The 21,365-nt window shown below is 39.9% G+C and overlaps 1 protein-coding gene across 4 annotated transcripts in view; it reads left to right on the plus strand.

Moving 5' to 3' along the window:
• The window catches only part of RRAGB (Ras related GTP binding B), a 36,947-nt gene extending 31,096 nt beyond the window's left edge, over positions 1 to 5,851 (plus strand). For all 4 annotated transcript variants that reach the window (XM_059680254.1, XM_059680256.1, XM_059680255.1 and 1 more), the window contains 4 exons: positions 292 to 414; positions 2,255 to 2,346; positions 3,413 to 3,528; positions 5,330 to 5,851. In XM_059680254.1, coding sequence (XP_059536237.1) covers positions 292 to 414; positions 2,255 to 2,346; positions 3,413 to 3,528; positions 5,330 to 5,427 — 429 coding nt within the window. In that variant the 3' untranslated portion in view covers positions 5,428 to 5,851. The remainder of the gene's footprint in view (positions 1 to 291; positions 415 to 2,254; positions 2,347 to 3,412; positions 3,529 to 5,329) is intronic.
• Positions 5,852 to 21,365: the final 15,514 nt, after the last annotated feature.

Here is a 21,365-nt window from a genome sequence, read left to right on the forward strand (position 1 = left end):
TTCCTAAGATAACATGATGGAATTAAGTTATTTTTTATTATCAATAGGAAAAAGTTTCTGCAGCATTTTACAAAAGTGTTTGAAAATTTAAAAAATCTCCAACTGAAGGGTAAATATCAAATGTTAGCTTTGCTTTCTCATTTTATTTGTTTTATGTCACTGGTTATCAGTATTTGGGACTCAATTATCACCGTGTTTTGCTGTCCGTGTGTCGTAGTGTGCTTACTCATTTGCAGAGGCCTGGGACTGGCTGCCTGTTAGTAATATTCCACCACATTTCTGTTCTGTTAGGCTTGGTCCAGCATTGTTTATCAACTGATTCCCAATGTTCAGCAGCTAGAAATGAACCTGAGGAATTTTGCTGAAATTATTGAGGCCGATGAAGTGCTTCTATTTGAGAGAGCTACTTTTCTGGTGAGAACTTTTTGCTCTGAAAATATTACTTCACACTTACTTTCTTTTATTCAAAAGCAGAGAACACCATGTTGCTATTTTCTGGAAGAACCTTCTTCCCTCTTGTATTTAAGTTAACATGCACAACCTTATTTACTAGTATATAGTAGTTTTGTCCGTAAGCGACCTGAAAGAAATCCTTTGGTTTGTTACTCTTCAGTAGTTAGAAAAAACTTATATTTTTGTAGGAATAATCTAAAGTGGCGGTCGCTAACCTTTCGGACCTCACGGACCACCAGTGGTCCATGGGCCACCAGTTGGCGACCGCTGATATGCAGAGTTTAGATCTTCAAATCACTGCTCATTTGTATTGAAGTATCCCTGTTTCCTATTGAATTTTATTATGAAACTAGAGGCCTGATGCATGAAGTTCGTGGAAGGGGCTCGGCCCTCGCAGCCCCGGCTTCGTCGGGCATCTGGTCTAATGAGCATATTACTTTTTTTTTTATTATAGATGAGGGTTATTTCCCTTTTGGGGAATCTCGCATCCCACCCTTTTCAACAAAAGACTGAGTTGAGAACTTTTAACATGGAAGAGGTGTAATGGTCAACTCGGTGACATAGCTAAGAGTCACATGGAGAGGCAGAAGGGAAAAGAGGCATCTTGGTATTTTAATTTTTGTTATAAATTCAACTTACCAACTATATTAGAGCCTACTGTGTGTATGGCCCTGAGAGGCAATACAAAAACCAATATATTTATACGTAAAATTTTTATTTTACTGTTTTGAAATTATTTTTTTATTGATTTCAGAGAGGAAGGGAGAGAGAAACAAACATCAATGATAAGAGAGAATCACTGATTGGCTGCCTCCTGCATGCCCCACATTGGGGATCAAGCCCACAACCTGGGCATGTGCCCTGACCAGGAATCGAACCATGACCACCTGGTTCATAGGTCGACATTCAACCACTGAGCCACGCCAGCTGGGCATATAAGTAAAATTTTTAAATAACAGTAGCAGAAAGGAATTTGAGATGTCACAAAGCACTGCATAAGTAATTGCTGATCAGCTCAGTAAATGTAACTCTTAAGAGCAGTTTACAGTAAATAATTTGTTTCTGAGTGTTACCAATGCTTGGTGATTTTAGACACATTTCTTAATCTCTGAGCTTGGTTCCCTTCCCTAAAATGGAGATAATAGTATCTATCTCATAGGTTCTTGCAAGTGACTCAGTTTTGCTTCCTACTGAAAATTTTTACATCTGTATGTTCAGCCTGTAGAAAATGCTCGTCTAGGTTTTATTAAAATCTGTAAGTGTGAGGGAAAGTATTCTCAGCTGGCGTGGATGTCCATCCTGAGTAGGTTAATTTATAAATAGTCAATTCTCAGAGGTTATAATCATTTAGTTAACATTTTTAAATATAATACCAAAAGCCACTTAGTTACAGGCTTTATTAAAATTAAGTACATTAAGTGTACCTCAAGAACAGCTAAGAATTTTTATATATTTTTCTTTTTTGATTTGTATTTTTTTAATCAAAGGCCGTTCTGAGAAATATTGAAATAAGATGAACATTTAATGATTAAAATAAGTGATAAAGACCAACAAATCAAAATAGATAATACTTAGGTGAGCTAATAAAATTATAACCAAACTGCATGGTATTGGTTCATCCATTGGGATGTTGAAATTCTGCGTAATGTTGGCAGCATATGGGGCTGAGGAAAAGAAACAGTAAGCCAGGTGCCAAGTCTGCTCTGAAAATCAGGAGACTGACAGATACTGGCCTAGAGGAGTAACAGTGGGTGATATGACTACATTGCATGGATTTAAAGGGCATTACTCTTTCTCATAGGTGATTTCTCACTATCAGTGTAAAGAGCAGCGTGATGCCCACAGATTTGAAAAAATCAGCAACATTATTAAGCAGTTTAAGCTGAGCTGCAGGTAAGAGGTCTTGTGGGATCTATTTACCTCTGGAAAAAATTAATGTTATTTTGTGAGGTTCAAATAACTATAGTGGACTACACTTCTATATCTAGAATAGTTCTTCAATGGAAAAGAAAGCTAAACTCTAAGGGAACCTACAGGTAACTGAGGTGAATGAAATTCATTGTCCTTTCATGTAAACTCAAGTGATACAGAAGAAGCATATGAAAAATATCTAAGCAGAGTACCCTTTTGAGATGTTTGCTTCTGTTTGGGGAGAAATAAAAAATGTCCAAGAGAGTTTTGAAAAAGAAGAAAGTAGGATAATTTACCCCACCACATGCCAAGATTTTCTATGAAACTATAGTAATTAAAATAGGGAGGTACTGATTCAGGAATGGTACAAAATAGAGTCTGGAAATGTCTAATCGTGTTGCCTCAGCTTGGATTAAATACAATTTGAGTCTTAGCGTTGTGAATATAGGTTGATGCAATGGCTGAACATCATAATTTATTAAATATTTAAGAATCAAAATTCTTACCCTGGTAAAACTTTGATACTCAGACAGTAGAATAGGTATGAGTTTATTCCTTTCATGCCTCAGCATAAAAGGCACTTTGGGACTTTTTGGCATGTTTAACACTAATGTTTTTAAGGAGAAATACAGAATGAAATGCAAATATAATTACCTTGTTTGTTTTCGAAGAGATGAGATCATTTCTTGAATTTCAGTGTAACTAAATTTCAATGTAACTAAAGTTAATCTTAGTGATGGAGGAATTTCAACTTTAAAATCTTCTTAAATAAAAGAGAAATCTTTTATAACATGATTTTTAACAGGGATCTAAGTCTAAGCCCAGTTTCATTTCACAGTCAATATCAAGTCCTAACTCTATTTCTAAGTCACTTTCCAAACTATGATCAATTGAGCATTAGAGTTTCCTTGGAAAACAAAGTGGAGCTAGTGATTAACTGTCTTAATGAAGTGGTCAGTTGAGGTATAATGCTATGAAAATGTTTTCCTAAAACATAAAAATTCTTATATTGCTATTATTTTGTTCTTTGCTCTTTTCTCTCCTATAGCAAGCTGGCTGCTTCTTTCCAGAGCATGGAAGTTAGGAACTCTAACTTCGCTGCTTTCATTGATATCTTTACATCCAACACTTATGTGATGGTTGTGATGTCTGATCCATCCATTCGTAAGTTGAAACTTAGCTAACATTGATTCAAAGCCACATATTCTTTAAACTCATTGCCCTAGAGGTAGGACTTTATTAGATACTGAAAAACTATTTTGTAGTGAGTGAGGATGGTTTCACAACAGTGTAAATATACTTAAGGCCACTGACCTGTGTACATTTAGAAATAGATAAAATGGTAAATTTTTAAAAGACTTTTTATGGATTTTTTTAGAGAGAGAGGAGGGGAGAGAGAAACATTGATGTGAGAGAAACATTAATCGGCTGCCTCCTTCACACACCCTACTGGGGATCAAGCCCAGAACCTGGGCATGTGCCCTAACTGGGAATCAAATTGGCAACCTTTTGGTGCAGGGTTGATGTCCAACTAACTGAACCATATGGCCAGGGCTAAATTTCTTGTTATCTATGTTTTATCACAAAAAAAACTATCTTAATACTAGTAATAAATATTTTTTCTATTTAATAAATGTATATTTTGAAGCTTAAAAATAATTTAGGCTCTAGGGCAGTGATGGCGAACCTTTTGAGCTCGGCATGTCAGCATTTTGAAAAACCCTAACTTAACTCTGGTGCCGTGTCACATATAGAAATTTTTTGATATTTGAAACCATAGTAAAACAAAGACTTATATTTTTGATATTTATTTTATATATTTAAATACCATTTAACAAAGAAAAATCAACCAAAAATGAGTTCGCGTGTCACCTCTGACACATTTGTCATAGGTTTGCCATCACTGCTCTAGGGTATTATGTTTTGTTCTTGGGAACTTCAAAAATCAAATTACTAAATCAGGATTTTCAAGAAAGGAGAACCCAAATGTATGATATATAGTATAGATTTTTTAAAAATATATATTTTTATTGATTTCAGAGGGGAAAGGAGAGGGAGAGAGAGTTAATGATGAGAGAATCATTGATCAGCTGCCTCCTGCTCACTCCCTACCGGGAACCAAGCCCGCAACCCGGGCCTGTGCCCTGACCAGGAATCAAACTGTGACCTGGTTCATAGGTTGACACTCAACCACTGAGCCACACTGGCCGGGCTAGATTTTTAAAAGACTAGTCAGTCTTAGCTCTGAACTATTAAACATTGACCATTTTATATGTCATTGTATATTTCTAAGTAGCATATTCCCATATTTGTGTTATGGGCATAAAGGGAGATATTTGGTGGTTCCATGCCATAATAGCCAGATTCATCTCAACCATTAAAATTAAGGTTCTAGCAGTATTTTCAGGATGTTCCCAGAAGTTTAAGTTATCTCTGATCCACTGGTTTTTTTCTACCTTAGTTTAATATTAAAATGTAACATAAGCCTGGCTGGTGTGGCTCAGTGGTTGAGCTCAACCTATGAACCAGGAGGTCAGGGTTTGATTCCTGGTCAGGGCTTATGCCCGGGTTACGGGCTCAATCTCCAGTGAGGGGCAGCTGATCGATAATTCTCTTTCATCATTGATGTTTCTATTTCTCTAGCCCTCTCCCTTCCTCTCTCTGATATCAATAAAAACATATTTAAAACATATAATACAATATAGGATAGTAGGTTTTATAGTATTAGCCCCCAAATAAAAAATTTTGATAATTTATGTTGGAAAGTTTGTGTTTATAATATAAACACATATACTTTTTCAGAAAAACTAAACTGTGCTTAACTTGGGGCCTCATTATCTTATATGTTGTCTATTTCCTACTATGTTGACGGATTTGGCTCTCTTTTGTTTGTTTATTTGTTTTTAATAGACATTCCTTTGCCTGTACTTATTTTGCTGTGTATCTTCCCTACCCCTACCCTCAGCTTCTGCAGCTACTCTGATCAACATCCGCAATGCCAGGAAACACTTTGAAAAGCTGGAAAGAGTGGACGGACCAAAGCAGTGTCTTCTCATGCGCTAAGCATTGCCAAATGTTGTTTCAGAAAAGAAATCGAAATACTGTTTCTTAATCTTACTGTTGTATTAGTATATGTAGACTCTGAAATGTTGTGATGCTTACCACTTCTGTATTTCTTCCCTACTGCCCAGTCTTAATGTTTAACCTTGAATGCTATTTACTCAAATAGCCAGTGAGCAATTAGAAGATGAGCTGTCCATGAAGCTGATCTGACATAAAAGTAGGTAATATGTGAGTGTTCTGATAATAAGGTTTTAATAGTGTGTTCTGATAGTCATGTTCCAGTAGTTGTGTGTGCCAAAGCCTCTTCTAACATTGTCTTGTATTCCCTATAAGATAGTAACCTAGAAGTTTGGAGTATTACTGTTTCTCAGCATGCATTAAAATAATCCTTAACTCCAATTACAAATAAACTTGCTGTTAGGGATTTCAGTGTCTGTTTTTCTTTCTTGTTTATTTAAGTTTTTCGTAAGGAAGAGCAAGTTAATTTCACAGTCTAGGGAAAGGGAACCTATTTCTTACTGAGAAATAGTACAAAATAAAGTTGGGTGCAAAGGATGGAGCCTAATTATAGCCTTAAATCTAGGCAGAAGAGTTTAGATGTAATGTGTTAGGAAATAGGAAACCATTGTAGGTTTTTAAGGAGGGGAATTACATGAAAGGAATTTTGGAAGAAAATTAACCTAGACTATATGGCTGACCGATGGCAGTTGGGGAAGCTCTGATAGTAATCTAGGCCTGAAGTGTGTTGAAAGCCTATTCCATGATGTAACTGGAGAAGGAATGAATAAAAAGTTGAGGAGAAATAATAGGATTTGTGAAATGTAACTTCTTTCTTTGAGGTCCAGAAATGGTGAATTTTATATATTCTGTTATATCTAATGGGATATGCCTTCATTATGCTAGTCAAGTAGCATTATTATATTTGACTTCATTTCCTAAAGAAAACATGAAGCATTGTGAACTGGGAGAAATGGAGCTTGACAACACATACTAGAATTACTCAAAGCCCTAACTTTTACAGTTTCCATAGATACGCTAACAACACAAATGCATTTAGGAAGTCTACAGCACAGTAGACTCATCTCATTTCTCGTCTCTATGTTCTGAAGATACTTCTTCCAGACCGCCAGAACACCTTATCTTATTATCCCCAGTTGAGAGAAAGAGAGAGTTTTCACTGAACAGCAAAGTACATGTGGTTTTGGTAGCCTACATTATTTAGATTAACAATCTCAAGTCTTAAAAGAACCGCATGGGACTAATTTGATCAACAATTGTATTAATCTTCTGGAGAAGGAGAGTTTTTTAAGTAGATGTTCCAGACTTTTTTTTATCCTATTAACACTTAGGAAAATGAAAAGAGTAAATGAACCGGGGATCTGTTCTATGACTAATAGGAGTCGTGATTTGGCATGACTCATTATTCTCAATACCTGGGGTGGTATTTGAAGGAGCTACTGAAACCATTTTTTAAGAAGTTGGATAGATAGATATAGATATAGACATTAAATTAGATGAGCATGAAAAAAACACAAAGGTATATCATTATTCTATTTGCTCTTGATTCAACTTGCTCAGATCCTAGTTATAACTTGGATCTATAAAAGGATGGAAGGTTAGCTAAATAACATGATTCAACATAATCCTTCTTATGGTAATGACCAACCAGTCTTCTTTGTCACTGAAGACAAAAATATATTTTAAGGTGGAGTCACTTAGAAACTGAAGTAAACAAGTGCACAGTGAAGGCATGTACACAAAAAAGGATAGAAGAAATCAAACCAAAGATCAGTCTGTTCATTAAATTTCACATATAAGTGAGATCATATGGTATTTGTCATTGGTTTATTTTGCTTAGCATAATATTCTTCAGGTCCATCCATGCTATCACAAAGGGTAAGGTTTTCTTGCTTTTTCAGGCAGAGGAGTAGTCCATTGTGTAAATGTACCACAACTTTTTTATCCACTCATCTACTGATAGACACTTGAACTTCCAAATCTTGGCTATTGTAAAGAACACTGCAATGAACATAGGGGTACATATATTCTTTTAAATTAGTGTTTTGTGTTTCTTCAGATAAATTTCCAGAAGTGGAATCACTGGGAGACAGATTCATAGATAGAAAGCAAGCAGACAGCTCTGGTATGTGTGTATAGGGGGATGTTGGGGAGGGTGGAGGGATTGAGCAAAAAAGAACTCATGGGTATAGACCAGGGGTGGGCAAACTTTTTGACTCGAGGGCCACAATGGGTTCTTAAACTGGACCAGAGGGCCGTAACAAAAGCATGGATGGAGTGTTTGTGTGAACTAATATAAATTCAAAGTAAACATCATTACATAAAAGGGTACGGTCTTTTTTTTTTTTAGTTTTATTCAGTTCAAATGGGCCGGATCCGGCCCGCGGGCCGTAGTTTGCCCACAGCTGGTATAGACAACAGTGTGGTGATTGTGGGGGGTGGGGTGGAGGTAGAAAAAGGAATAGAAGGGATAAAATATATATAAAAGGCTAAGCAACCGTCTGACTGGTCAGTAGGTATGACACACACTGACCACCAGGGGGCAGACGTTCAACACAGGAGCTGGTGAGCTGCGGTGACTTGGCCGCAGTGTTCTCAGGTGATGCACCCCGGAACCAAAGAGGAGGGAGCCCGATTCCTCGCACTTCAGGACCCCTTGGGATGTCAGAGAGCCGGTTTTGGCCAGATCCCCACAGGCCAGGTTGAGGGACCCCACCTGCCCAAGGGACCGTGCTCACTCCGCAGATGCCCTCCAAGCCACAGCACTCCCCCAGGGAAGGACTGTGGGAGGTTGGCTCCAGGGTGTGTCTGGCCCATCTCACCCAGTCCCGCCCCACTGACCACCTTCTAATTAATTTCCTTTCAACGTGCATGGATCTGTGCACCAGGTCACTAGTATGGAAATAAAATTTTAAAAACCAAGGTCCCAGGTGATGCTGATGCTGATCCTGCTGGTCCAGGCAGTATATTTTGAGAACCACTACCTTAGGGAAAAGAAGAGGAAATGTAGATGTGGAAGCAGGAATAGGAAAACAGGTTCACTAGGTTTGCAAGGTGAGTTGAAGGCATTATACCAAGTAAGATATTTATAGCTTAGGCCACTGATTCTCAAAGTAATATAAAAATGTTTGAAGCACTATTTTAGAAGTAATGACTAGGAAGTTTCTGTTTCATAACTGGTATGTTGCAAATGGAAACCAATGCTAGCATAAAGAGTATGGATAGCAATTTGTATAAGGACCTAGTATATTCCAGTTTCGACCACCTTTATTTGCTAACCCAATAGAATATGAAAACTTACGTGGGTTTGCCAAATGAAAACAGTACTACCTTTACTTGAGTATTTACTAAATGTAAGGCTGTAAATGCTTTATAAGGATTATATCATTTAATTTTCACAAGAACCCCAGGAGGTAGATGCCGTCTGTCATTATCCTGTTTTTTTAAATAAGCAAAGTGGGCCCAGAGAGGGTAAGAAACTTGCCCACAGTTATGCAGTAGTGGTGAAGCTGGAATTTGAACTCAGGTAGTAAACTGCAGAGCTTGTGCACTTAACCTTAACCTTGAAGTTATTTGGCCTTCTTGAATTTAAGAATTCACTCATGGTGGAGAGTATGAGGTGCACCCAGGTGTGGTACCCAGCTTTGAGACTACCACTCTGTTCGCTACTACATATATAATAAACCGAACGCTGTTAACCTATCTCACTTCTGTTTTCACTGGGGCTTTGCCACATGGAATAAGAAGCTTTACCACAGTAGGCAGTGAGAAGCAGAGTCAATAGGAGAAAAATATCTCCAGCTTGTAGGATTTAGGTTAAACCAAAGCAATTTTCAGTATTTAGGGTTTTTGTCCCCCCAGAACTGGGCTACTGTGAGCAGTTATAGCCCCTACTTCTCTTGGGCCCTTTAAAATAAGAGGGGAACACTTTGTAACATTTCTTAGGCCTCCTATAGCAATGTTTTAGCAGGAAGGCAGTCGGGGTCTTCTACAGCCTTCATAAACAAGCCCCATTGTGTAAATTTCCTCACTTGTGTGGAGCACAATCAGCACTGGTGAGGCTTGATTGACAAAATGTATGTATGTTTAGGTTGTACAATGTGTTTGTTTTTTAAGGCGCACAGTGAGATAATTTAATATGTTATACATAACGAAACAACTACCACAACCAAGTTAATTAACATATCAGCATTTTTTTTTCTGGTGAGAACAATTAAAATCTATTCTCTTAGAATTCCACACAAGATGGCGGCATAGGTAAACGTGGGACTCGCGGCCTCCCACAACCACAGTAGAACAACCATCATTCAGAACCACCTGAGATCTAGCTAAATGGAAGTCCTACACCTGGGGAATTAAAGAAGAAACACATGGAGACTAGTAGGAGGGGTGCAGACTCGGGACAGAATTGCAGAATGGATCAGTCTCATACCCATGTGTGGCAGTTTAAAATAGGGATATGCCCTGGTCGATTTGGCTCAGTGGTTAGGGCGTCGGCCCACAGACTGAATGATTATGAGTTCGATTCCTAGTCAAGGGCATGTACTTCTGTTGTTCTTCAACCCCCGGCTCTGATCAGGGCGTGTGTGGGAGGCAACCAATAGATGTGTCTCTCACCTCGATGTTTCTCTCCCCACTCCCTCCCTTCCACTCTCTCTCTGTAAAGATCAATGGAAAACATACCTTCCAGTGAGAATTTACAAAAAAATCAGGAAGGATATCTTGGTTGTGGAGGTTTCCCTGAGGAGTGAGGGGTCTCAGTCCCACATCAGCCCCGCCCCGGGTTCCAGGACGGGGAAGATAAGTCCCCACAACTTCTGGCTGTAAAAAACAGCTCATGATTGTGGCTGAGCTGGAGGGGCAGCTTTCTGCCAGACAAAAGTGCTAGCAGAGGTCATTGCTCCTGTGTGTGTGTGTGTGTGTGTATTGATTTAATCCTTAAAAATTCCATTAATTGGGCACTATTATATATGCTAAATCTGAGGCACAGAGAGGTTAGGCTATTTTTGCACAACTCTAATGATTGGTGAGTAACAGAGATGGGACTTGAATCCAGGCAATCTAGTGCATGCCACCAACATTCCTGTAACCCTGTGTAGCGCAGGAACTTCAGATTGAGGTGGACAGAGCTGGACAGACACCCTACTCTAAACTAGGTTGAAGATAAACTAGCTTCATAAGTCTATTTAAATTCCCCTTGATATGTTAGCAAGTATTGACTGAGCAGTCCTGAGTATTTAGCTCTGTTTTAGGCCTTGTGATTGGGAAGACAAAAAGCTTGCAGAAAAAGGGGGGGGCCTTCCCTCAATACTGGTAACTATTTGAGGGCATAAACATGTCTATTTTCTCTCCCCACTGACTCTCCACAACATAATCCAATGACTAATATGTCATAGGAATAAATATATAGTTGATAAATGAATGAAGTTTCTTATCCAGATGGTTTCTATTCTAGGGAGGGTGCAAACAAGCCTGGCTGGACGGAACTCAAGAATACATCTAGGGGGCGTAGATAGATGAATGGATGGATGGGTGGATGGATGGCAATGTGGAAAAAAAAAAGAATACATCTAGGGCTCTGGATAGTGTAGCTCAGTAGTTAGAGTGTTGGCCCTCCCATCAAAGGGTGGCGGGTTTGATTCCCAGTCAAGAGCAATTACCTGGGTTGCAGGTTCGATCCCTACCCCCATCGGGGCACATGTGGGAGGCCAACAATCGATGTGTCTCTCTCATATTGATGTTTCTCTCTCCCCCTCGTTCCTCCTTCCCTTCCTTCCCCTTCCTTCCCTCTCTCCCTTCCGTCCACTCTCTTTTAAATCAATGGAAAAAATATCCCTGGGTGAGGATTAACAAAAAATAAAAGATTTAAAAAGAGAATACATCTAGGGAAGTGGGTCCAAGACGGTGGCTGAGATTGCCCCCTCCCAAGAACACATTGAATGTACACCTATATTTGGAACAGTTCCTCCTCAAACAAGTGAGGGTCCATTGAACAGCTTCCCAAGGAAAGGAAAGGGGAGGGGAGGGGAGGGGAGGGGAGGGGAGGGGAGGGAAGGGAAGGGAAGGGAAGGGAAGGGAAGGGAAGGGAAGGGAAGGGAAGGGAAGGGAAGGGAAGGGAAGGGAAGGGAAGGGAAGGGAAGGGAAGAAAAACGAGAGACTGCATAGAGAAGGTCGGAGAAATCTGAGAGCTGAGGGAAGTCTAGTACCAGAGGAACCAGTGAGCACTATTGTTGACATTTCCCCTGCACTTGGATAGTGGGCCGGGAGCTCTATTTAGGTTCTCTGGCTAACCTCCAGGGCTGCTGTAGCACGGCCCCAGCCACCCCTTCCAGAGTTGGCTCCAGCAAGAACAGGAGGGTGCCATACAGCACATGTACACAGGGCTCCTCCACCCAGAAATTGATCAAATGGGTGTAACAGGGCGCTGCTGTGCCTACCCACTAGGTTGTGTGTATACGAGGGGCTCTCCCACCTGGAGAGAGTGCAGAAGTAGTAGGGCTGCCCTGTCGGGAGAAAGTGAGGAACCAGTAGGGCATTGCTGTGCTCACACAAAGCAGCTCTGCCCTGACCCAGCTTGGGCAACAAAGCCACAGTTTCGGAAGGGGAAGAAAGTATGCAGTCATCAGGCCACTCTGCCCCAACTCCGTTCTGGCCATGGGCAGCCGGAACAACAGAGAGCTAGTGCACACATATGTACACACAACTGCCCCACTTGGGACCTGCTCTTGGCCAGCCACACCTCAGGCAATGCTCGTGCCTACCCTGACTCCAACTGGCATGCCAAAACCATTTGGCACACATTCTACACAGAGGTCACTCCTACACAGAAAGACAAACAAGTTTGGTTTAATGGGCACAATCCAATTAATGTGATATACCACAGAAACCAAATGTTCATTGCAGCATTATTCACAATAGCCCAGATATGGAAACAACCTAAGTTTTCATCAATGGAGGAATAAATTAAGAACATTTTACTATTTCTTGATTTAAATATTTATTCAGCCATAAGAAAGAATGAAATCTTGCCATTTGAAACAAAATGGAAAGACCTTGAGGGAAGTATTCAAAGTCAAATAAGTCAGACATAGACAGAAAAATGCCATAGATTTCCCTTAGATGTGAAACTGAAGAAAGAAATCGAAATGAGTTCAAAAATGAGTTCCTAGATGCAGAGAAAGATTGGTGGTTGCCAGAGGTGTGGGTGGATAAAATCGGTGAAGGGCATCAAAAGGGCAACAATATTCCAGTTATAAAATAAGTCCTAGTGATGTAATGTACAGCGTGGTCACTATAGTTACTAGTACTATATTGTATATTTGAAAATTCCTAAGAGATTTGTTGTTAATCCTCACTAAAGGATATTTTTTCCATTGATTTTTAGAGAGAGTGGGAGGGAGGGAGGGATGGGAGACAGAGACAGAGAGAGAGCACGCATAAGAGAGAGAGAGAGAGAGACATCAGTTGCCTCCCACATGCGCCCCAACTAAGGTGGGGGATTGAACCTTCAACCCAGGTACATGCTCTTGACTGGGAATTCAACCTGAAACCCTCCCATTTATGGGCTGATGCTCTAACCACTTAGAAACACCAGCCAGGGCCTAAGAAAAGTTTAAATGTTAAAAAGCCCATATCATAAGGAACATTTTCTTTCTTTTTTTTTAAATTTTGTTTTATTGCTTAAAGTATTACAAAGAGTATTACATATGTCTCCTTTTTTTCCCCCCTTGACCTTCCCCTTGCCACCCCTACCCCCCAGTGTCTTATGTCCATTGGTTATGCTTATATGCATGCATACAAGTCCTTCGGTTGATCTCTTACCCCACCCCCCCAACCCTCCCCGGCCTTCCCACTGTAGTTTGACAGTCTGAAGGAACATTTTCTTAAATATGTAAAGCGATGTAAGTTACCTAGACTTGTGCTGATAAATATATAAATATATTGAATCATAATGTTGTAAATCTGAAGCTAATATAATATTGTACGTTATTTATACCTCACTTAAAAAAATGTAAAAAGCACTTCAAATAATAGCCCAGCCAGGCATGGGCAACACTTGGCTCAAACATGATGTCACTTCTCTCCTCAAGTCACAGGGAACTCTTGTCTAACCTCACCCAGAAGCCTCCTATGGTTTGCAATTATTTTTAATTTTTATGAGACCTTTTTTCCTGTTTATGTTCTTGCAGAACAAACACAGTTTATATTGCTGATGTCTTATCCCTTTGAAAAATCTGTCAGGGTCCATTTAGTCATTCAGTGAGTGGTTTTACCAGTTAAAAAAGAAATGTGTTGTTTTTTCCATCTGCATCAGTGCGGTTTCTCTGTCTTTCCTTAACCTATGCTGATTATGCGTAGACTTTTGTGAAATTTTCAGATGAAAAGAACCATTATTTCTAGGAGAATACTGAATCAATAATCTGGGTGATTCCCAGATTAAAGCAAAATTATGCCGACTTTTTCCCATTAAAAACAAAATAGCCCGGCCAGCGTGACTCAGTGGTTAAGTCATGGTTCGATTCCCAGTCAGGGCACATGCCTAGGTTACGGGCTTGATCCCCAGGAGGCAGCTGATCAATGATTCTCTCTCATCATTGATGTTTCTATCTCTCTCTCCCTTCCCCTTTCTCTCTGAAATCAATAAAAATATATTTTAAAAAAACAGAATAGAGGGCATCTGTTGATTAATAAGTGTTCTTCTGACAAGAATTTTCCCATAGAGGGAGTTTTCTGTGTTGGGAGAATTTTGAATATTAATTTACTCAGTATTGGCTTGTTCAAGTTTTCTATTTCTTCCTAATTCAGTCCTGTTAGGCTGTGGGTTTCTAGGAATGTATCCATTTCTTCTAGGTTATCTAATTTGTTGGCATGCAATTGTTCATAGTATGATATTATGATCCTACTAGGGGCCCGGTGCACGAAATTCGTGCACTGGGTGTGTGTGTGTGGGGGGAGTGTCCCTCAGCCCAGCCTGCCCCCGCTCACATACTGGGAGCCCTCAGGCGTTGACCCCCATCACCCTCCAATCGCAGGATCAGCCCCTTGCCCAGGCCTGATGCCTCTGACAGAGGTGTCAGGCCTGGGCAGGGGACCCTCATTTCCCCCCATCACTGGTTCTGCCCCCAGCCCAGGCCTGATGCTTCGGCCAGAGGCGTAGACCCCCATCACCCTCCGATCGCCTGATCGGCCCCTTGCCCAGGCCTGACGCCTCCGCCAGAGGTGTCAGGCTTGGACAGGGGACCCCCATCTCCCCCCGATCACTGGCTCTGGCCCCTGCCCAGGCCTGAGGCCTCTGGCCCAGGAATCATGCCTGGGCAGGGGACCCCCATCTCCCTCTGATCGCTTGCTCCACCCCCCACCCAAGCCTGATGCCTCTGACCCAGGCTTCAGGCCTGGGCAAGGGGACCATCATATCCCCCCAACCCCCGGCTCAGCCCCCCACCCAGGCCTGATGCCTCGGCCAGAGGAGTTGACCCTCATCACCCTCCGATCACCAATCACTGGATCGGCCCCTTGACCAGGCCTGAGGCCTCCGGCAGAGGTGTCAGGCCTGGGCAGGGGACCCCCAGCTCCCCGCGGTTGCAGGCTCTGCCCCTGCCCAGGCCTAACGCCTCTGGCTGAGGCGTCCGGCTCAGGCAGCGGGGACCCGCAGCTGCAGTGGCCCCGTGATCGTGGGCTCCACTTTAGGCCCAGGCAAGGGACCCCTAGCTCCCGGGACTGCCAGCTTCGACCGTGCCCAGCTCCCATCGCTGGCTCCACCCCTACTTCCTGCTATCACTGGCCAGGGCGGCAAAGGCGCCTGATTCTCCGATCATGGCTGGGGGGCAGGGCAAAGGAAGCCCCAGGGCCACCTTTGCCCTGCCCCCCAGCTCTTAGCTCCCCCCTGGGTTTCCGATCACTGTCAGTGGCAGGGGGCTTCTTCCTGCTTTCCCTTTCGCCTCCCTGCATTGTGCCTACATATGCAAATTAACCGCCATCTTGTTGGCAGTTAACTGCCAATCTTAGTTGGCAGTTAATTTGCATATAGCCCTGATTAGCCAATGAAAAGGGTATCGTCGTACGCCAATTACCATTTTTCTCTTTTATTAGTGTAGATGTATTTATTTTTTAAATATATTTTTATTAATTTCAGAGAGGAAGGGAAAGGGGAAAGAGAGATAGAAACATCAATGATGAGAGAGAATCATTAATTGGCTGCCTCCTGCACACCCACTATTTTTTAAAAATATATTTTATTGATTTTTTTACAGAGAGGAAGGGAGAGGGATAGAGAGTTAGAAACATTGATGAGAGAGAAACATTGATCAGCTGCCTCCTGCACAGCCCCTACTGGGAATGAGCCCGCCACCGAGGTACATGCCCTTGGCAGGAATCGAATCTGGGACCCTTCAGTCTGCAGGCCGACACTCTATCCACTGAGCCAAACTGGTCAGGGCTGTACACCCACTATTGGGGGTCGAGCCTGCAATGTGGACATGTGCCCTTGACTGGAATGAAACCCAGGACCCTTCAGTTTGCAGGCCAACACTCTATCCACTGAGCCAAACCAGCTAGGGCCGATCCTATGTATTTCTGTAGTATCAATTGAAATGTCTCCTCTTTCATTTCTAATTTGATTCAAGTCTTCTCTCTTTTTATCCTTAGTTAGCACAGGTAAAGGTTTGTCAATTTTGCACTGGCTGGTCGTTGGAATGTTTTCCTGCCCACTGAAGGGTCTCCAGTTTGATTTCTGGTCTGGGCACATGCCTAGGTTGCAGGGGGTTCAATCCCCAGTTGGGGTATGGGAGAGGCAACGGATCAATATTTTTCTCACATTGATGTCCTCCCCTCCCCGCCCCCCCCCCCGACCTCCACCCACTTCCTCTCTCAAATCAGTAAAAACATATCCTTGGGTGAGGATTTAAAAATAAAAAGGTTGTCAATTTTGTTTATCTTGTTGGAAAACCAGGTCTTAGTTCTGTTGATACTTTCTATTGTCTTTTTGGTCTCTATTTCATTTATTTCCACTGTGATCTTTTGTTGTTTCCTTCCTTTTGCTAACTTCGGGTTTAAATTGTTCTTTTCTACTTCCTGAGGTTAAGGTTGGGTTATTTGAGATCTTTCTCATTTCTCAATATATGCATTTATTGCCATAAACTTCCCTCTCAGAACTACTTTTGCAGTCTACCACAGATTGGATATGTTGTGTTTCTATTTTCATTTGTTTCGAGATAATTTTTATTTCCCTTTTGATTTTTTTTTATTTGAGCCATTGGTTGTTCACAAGCACGTTGTTTAGTTTCCACATATTTGTAGATTTTACAGCTTTCCTGTTGTTGATTTCCAGTCTCATACCATTGTGGTTAGAAAAGATAATTGGTATGGTGTCAGTCTCTTAAATTTGTTAAGACTTGTTTTGTGTCTTATCTTATAATCTATCCTGGAAAATGTCCCATGTGCACTTGAGAAGAATGTGTATTCTTGCTGCTGTGGAGTGGTATATGTCCTGTAAGTCCTTTGGTCTAAGGTATGGTCCAATTCCAACATTTGTTGATATTCTGTCTGTGTAATCTATCCATTGTTAACAGTAGACTATTGAAGTCCCCTACTAGTATTCTATTGCTGTGTATTTCTCCCTTCAGATCCGTTAGTATTTGCTTAATATATTTAGGTGCTCCAATGTTGGATGCATACATCTTAATGATTCTGTTTATTCTTGGTGTATTGGCTTAAAGTCTATTTTGTCTGGTACAAGTATGGCTAGCCTGGCTTTCTTTTGGTTTCTACTTTAATGGGATATCTTGTTTGAGCCTATGTATGTGTTTAGAGCTGAAATGAGTCTCCTATAGGCAGCACATAGTTGGGTCTTGTTTGTTTATTCACTCAGCTACTCTGTGTCTTTTGTTTGATGAATTCAGTCTATTCACATTTAGAATGATTATTGATATATATGAACTTACCATTGCCATCTTCTTTGCCTTCTGGTTGTTCTGTATTTTCACTGTTTCTTTGTCCATCTCTTTCTGCCTACCTTTATGAATTGTTGATTTTCCAGGATGGTTTGCTCTGTTTCCCCCCTTTTTATGTTTCATGCATCTACTCCAGATTTTTGCTTTTTGGATCCCATGTACATTCCTGAAGTATATTCTACCTGGTTGTGGAATATTCTTTTTATATGTTGTTGGAATTATTTTTTATGTTTAACTCCATAAAAATATGGGTCTGAAATTTTATTTTTTAATAAATATCTTTGCGTTTGGTTAACAGTAAGACAGCCCTCATAAAATGAATTGGGAGATGTTCCCTCCTCTCCTATTTTCTGGAAGAGATTGTGTGAAATTATGTTTATTCTTCTTTAAGTAAGTGGTAAACTTTGCCAGTGAAGTCATTTGGGTCTGGAGATTATTTTTATTTTTTAAAGAAGTTTAATTTCATGTTCAATGTCTTTAATGATTATGAGGCTAGGTATATTATCTAACTCATCTTGGATGAGTTTTGATAGTTTGTAGTTTTAGAAGAACTATTTGATTTCTTTAATTTAAATTTTTATATTTTCCTTGCAATTTTATTTTGTATTGGTTTCAGGTGTACTAGTACAGCTTATACTTTACAAGTTAGACAATCATATACTTTACAAAGTGTTCCCCTCAATATTTCCTATGCCCCCACTGGCTCCACACATAGTTATCACAATATTATTGACTATATTTCCAATGCTGTGTTGTAATTACCAATTTGTACTTCTTAATACCTTCACAACTTTGACTCAGTCGCTCATACCCCCTTCCCTCTGGCAACTACCAGAATGCTCTCTGTGTCTGAGTCTGTTTCAATTTTGCTTGTTTATTTTGTTCTTTAGATTCCACATATAAGTGAAATTACTAGTACATGGCATTTGTCTTTCTCTGACTGACTTATTTCACTGAGCATAATAGGTCCCCCTACGTCCATCCATGCTGTCTCAGTGGTAAGATTTCATTTTTTTTATGGCTGAGTGATATTCCATTATATATGGGTACCACCCTTTGTTATTCACTTGTCTATTGATCAGCATTTGGGTTGCTTCCATATCTTGGCTATTGTAAATAATGCTGTGGTGAAATAGGGGTGCATATATTCTTTCTTTTTTAGAAATATATTTTTATTGATTTCTGAGAGGAAGGGAGAGGGAGAGAGAGATAGAAACATCAATGATGAGAATCATTGATCGGCTGCCTCCTACATGCCCCACACTGGGGATTGAGCCGGCAACCCAGGCATGTGCCCTGATTCTAATTAGTGTTTTAGTTTTCTTCAGCTAACTCCCCAGAATTGGAATCGCTGGTTCACAAGACAGTTCCACTTTTAATTATTTGAGGAAACTCCGTACTGTTTTCCATTGTGGCTGCACCAGTCTGCATTCCCACCAGCAGTGCATGAGGGTCCCCTTTTCTCCACATCCTCACCAACACTTGTTTTTTTGTTGATTTATTGATGATAAGCATTCTGACAGGTGTGAGGTGATATCTCATTGAGGTTTTAATTTGCATTTCTCTGGCAGTGACATTGAGCATCTTTTCATGTCTATTGACCCTTTGTATGCCCTCTTTGGAGAAGTGTCTGGAGATGTCTAAACAGGTCTTCTAACCATTTTTCAATTAGATTTTTGTGTGTGTGTGTTGAGTAGTTTGAGTTCTTTATAAATTTTGGATATTGAGCCCTTATCAGATGCATCATTGGCATTTTATGCTCTCTCATTTAGTAGGCTGTCTCTCCGTTTTGTTGATGGTTCCTTTTGCTCTGCAAAAAGTAATCCCATTTGTTTATTTTTTCGTTTGTTCCCTTGCCTGAGGAGATATTGCCAGAAAAATATTGTTAAGAGACATGTCAGAGATTTTACTGCCTAAGTTTCCTTCATGGGATTTTGTGGTTTAGAGTCTCACATTTAAGTTTTTAATGCAGTTTGAGTTTATTCTTGTATATGCTGTAAGAAGGTGGTCTAATTTCATATTTTTGCATGTACCTGTCCAATTTTCTCAGCACCATTTATTAAATAGACTCCATGTTCTTGCCTGCTTTGTCAAATATTAATTGACCATTTAGACATGGATTTATTTCTGGGTTTTATATTCTGTTCCATTGATTTATATCTCTGTTTTTATGCCAGTAACATGCTGTTTTGATTACTATGATCTTGATATCAGATAGCGTGATACCTCCAACTTTGTGCTTCTTTCTCAATATTGCTGAGGGCTAGCTGTTCTTGTTGTTGTTGTTATTGTGTGTGTGTATGGTTCCATATACATTTTTGGATTATTTGTTCTAGTTTTGTGAAATACTCCACTGATGTTTTGACAGGGATTACATTGAATTGCATTGAATCTATAGATTGCTTTGGGTAGTATGGACATTTTAATTTTGTTAATTCTTCCTATCCGTATATGCTTCCAGTATATGCTACCATTTATTTGTATCTCCTTTGATTTCTTTCTTTAGTACCTTATAATTTTCTGAGTACAGGTCTTTTACCTCCTTGGTTAAATTTATTCCTAGGTATTTTATTTTATTATTTGGAACAATTGTAAATGGGATTGTTTTCTTTGTTTCCCTTCTGATAGGAAGTGTTTACTTTTTTTCTAAGTTGTCAAATATATGAGCATAAAGTGGTTTATGGTATCCCTTTATCATCCTTTTAATGGCTGCAGGATCTACAGTATTATTTCCCATTTCATTTCTAATTGGGTGGGAATTTAATGTCTTCCCTCTTAACTTTTATTAGTCTATGGGCTTATCAATTTTGTTTTGTTTTCATTGAAGCAGCTTTAAAGGTTTCATTTTGTATATTTTGTATGTTTTCCTACAATAATTTCATTGATTTTTGCCCTGATTGTCTTTATTTCCTTCTCTCTATTTGCTTTGGGTTTATTTTGTTGTTTTATAGTGTCTGAATTAGGAAGTTGATTTTTTTTACTTGAGACATTTCTTCATGTGCAATGTAAGCATTTAGTGCTATAAAATTCTCTCAGGGCTGACATATTTCAATATGCTATATTTTTACTTCATTTATTCCTCTGCATTTTTATTTCCTTAGAAAACACCTCTTTGATTCATTGATTATAAATTTGTTTTATTTAATTTCCATATGTCTACAGACTTTTCTGTTATCTTTCAGTTATTGATTTCTAGTTTGATTTTATTTTGTTCACAGACCACATTCCGTATGATTTAATTCTTTTAAATTTGTTGAGGTTTGTTTTATGGCCCAGAATAAGGTCTCTTTTGGTAAAGATTCTGTGGATAATTGAAGAAAATATTTACTTTGCTGTTGTTGTGTGGAATGTTCTATATATGTCAACTAAGTATAATCATGCTGGTTGATCATGAAGTTCAGTTCTTGTATATCCTTCCTGATTTTCTGCTTACAAGTTCTATCAGTTTCTGAGAGGGGATGTTGTGGATGTGTCTATTTCTTCCTTCAATTCTATTAGTTTTACACATGATAGAAGAAAAGGAAATAAATAATCATGCTACTCTCTTGCTCAAAATCCTTCGATGGGCTTACATCGCAATTTAGAATATACTTCTCTCTTTTGATGGATGAGAGGGTCCTGTTGCTCTGCCTGCACTCTCTCTCACTGTATCTCTTGCCACTGCTCCCCATGCTCACACCGTAGTCAGTCTGGTTTTCTTGCAGGACCTTGCGCTCCAAGCTCATTCCTGCTTTTGCATTTGCTGCTCCTTCACCTTCCCTCTGATCTTTCCTTGCTCACTCTTTTACTTCATTTAGGACTCCAATGAACATCCTTGACTCTCATTTTCTAAAATAACTGCCAGCTCCATCCTTTCACAAATTCCTTAGGAGTAATCAAGGTGATCTTAGCCAATTGCTTTTCTGGTCTCTGCGTTATTTCACTTCTCTTATTTATTGCATTTTTTAGTTAAACCCTTACTCTAGCAATTGA

This window comes from Myotis daubentonii, chromosome X, assembly GCF_963259705.1.
Source record: "Myotis daubentonii chromosome X, mMyoDau2.1, whole genome shotgun sequence".
Classification (NCBI taxonomy): Eukaryota; Metazoa; Chordata; class Mammalia; order Chiroptera; family Vespertilionidae; genus Myotis; species Myotis daubentonii.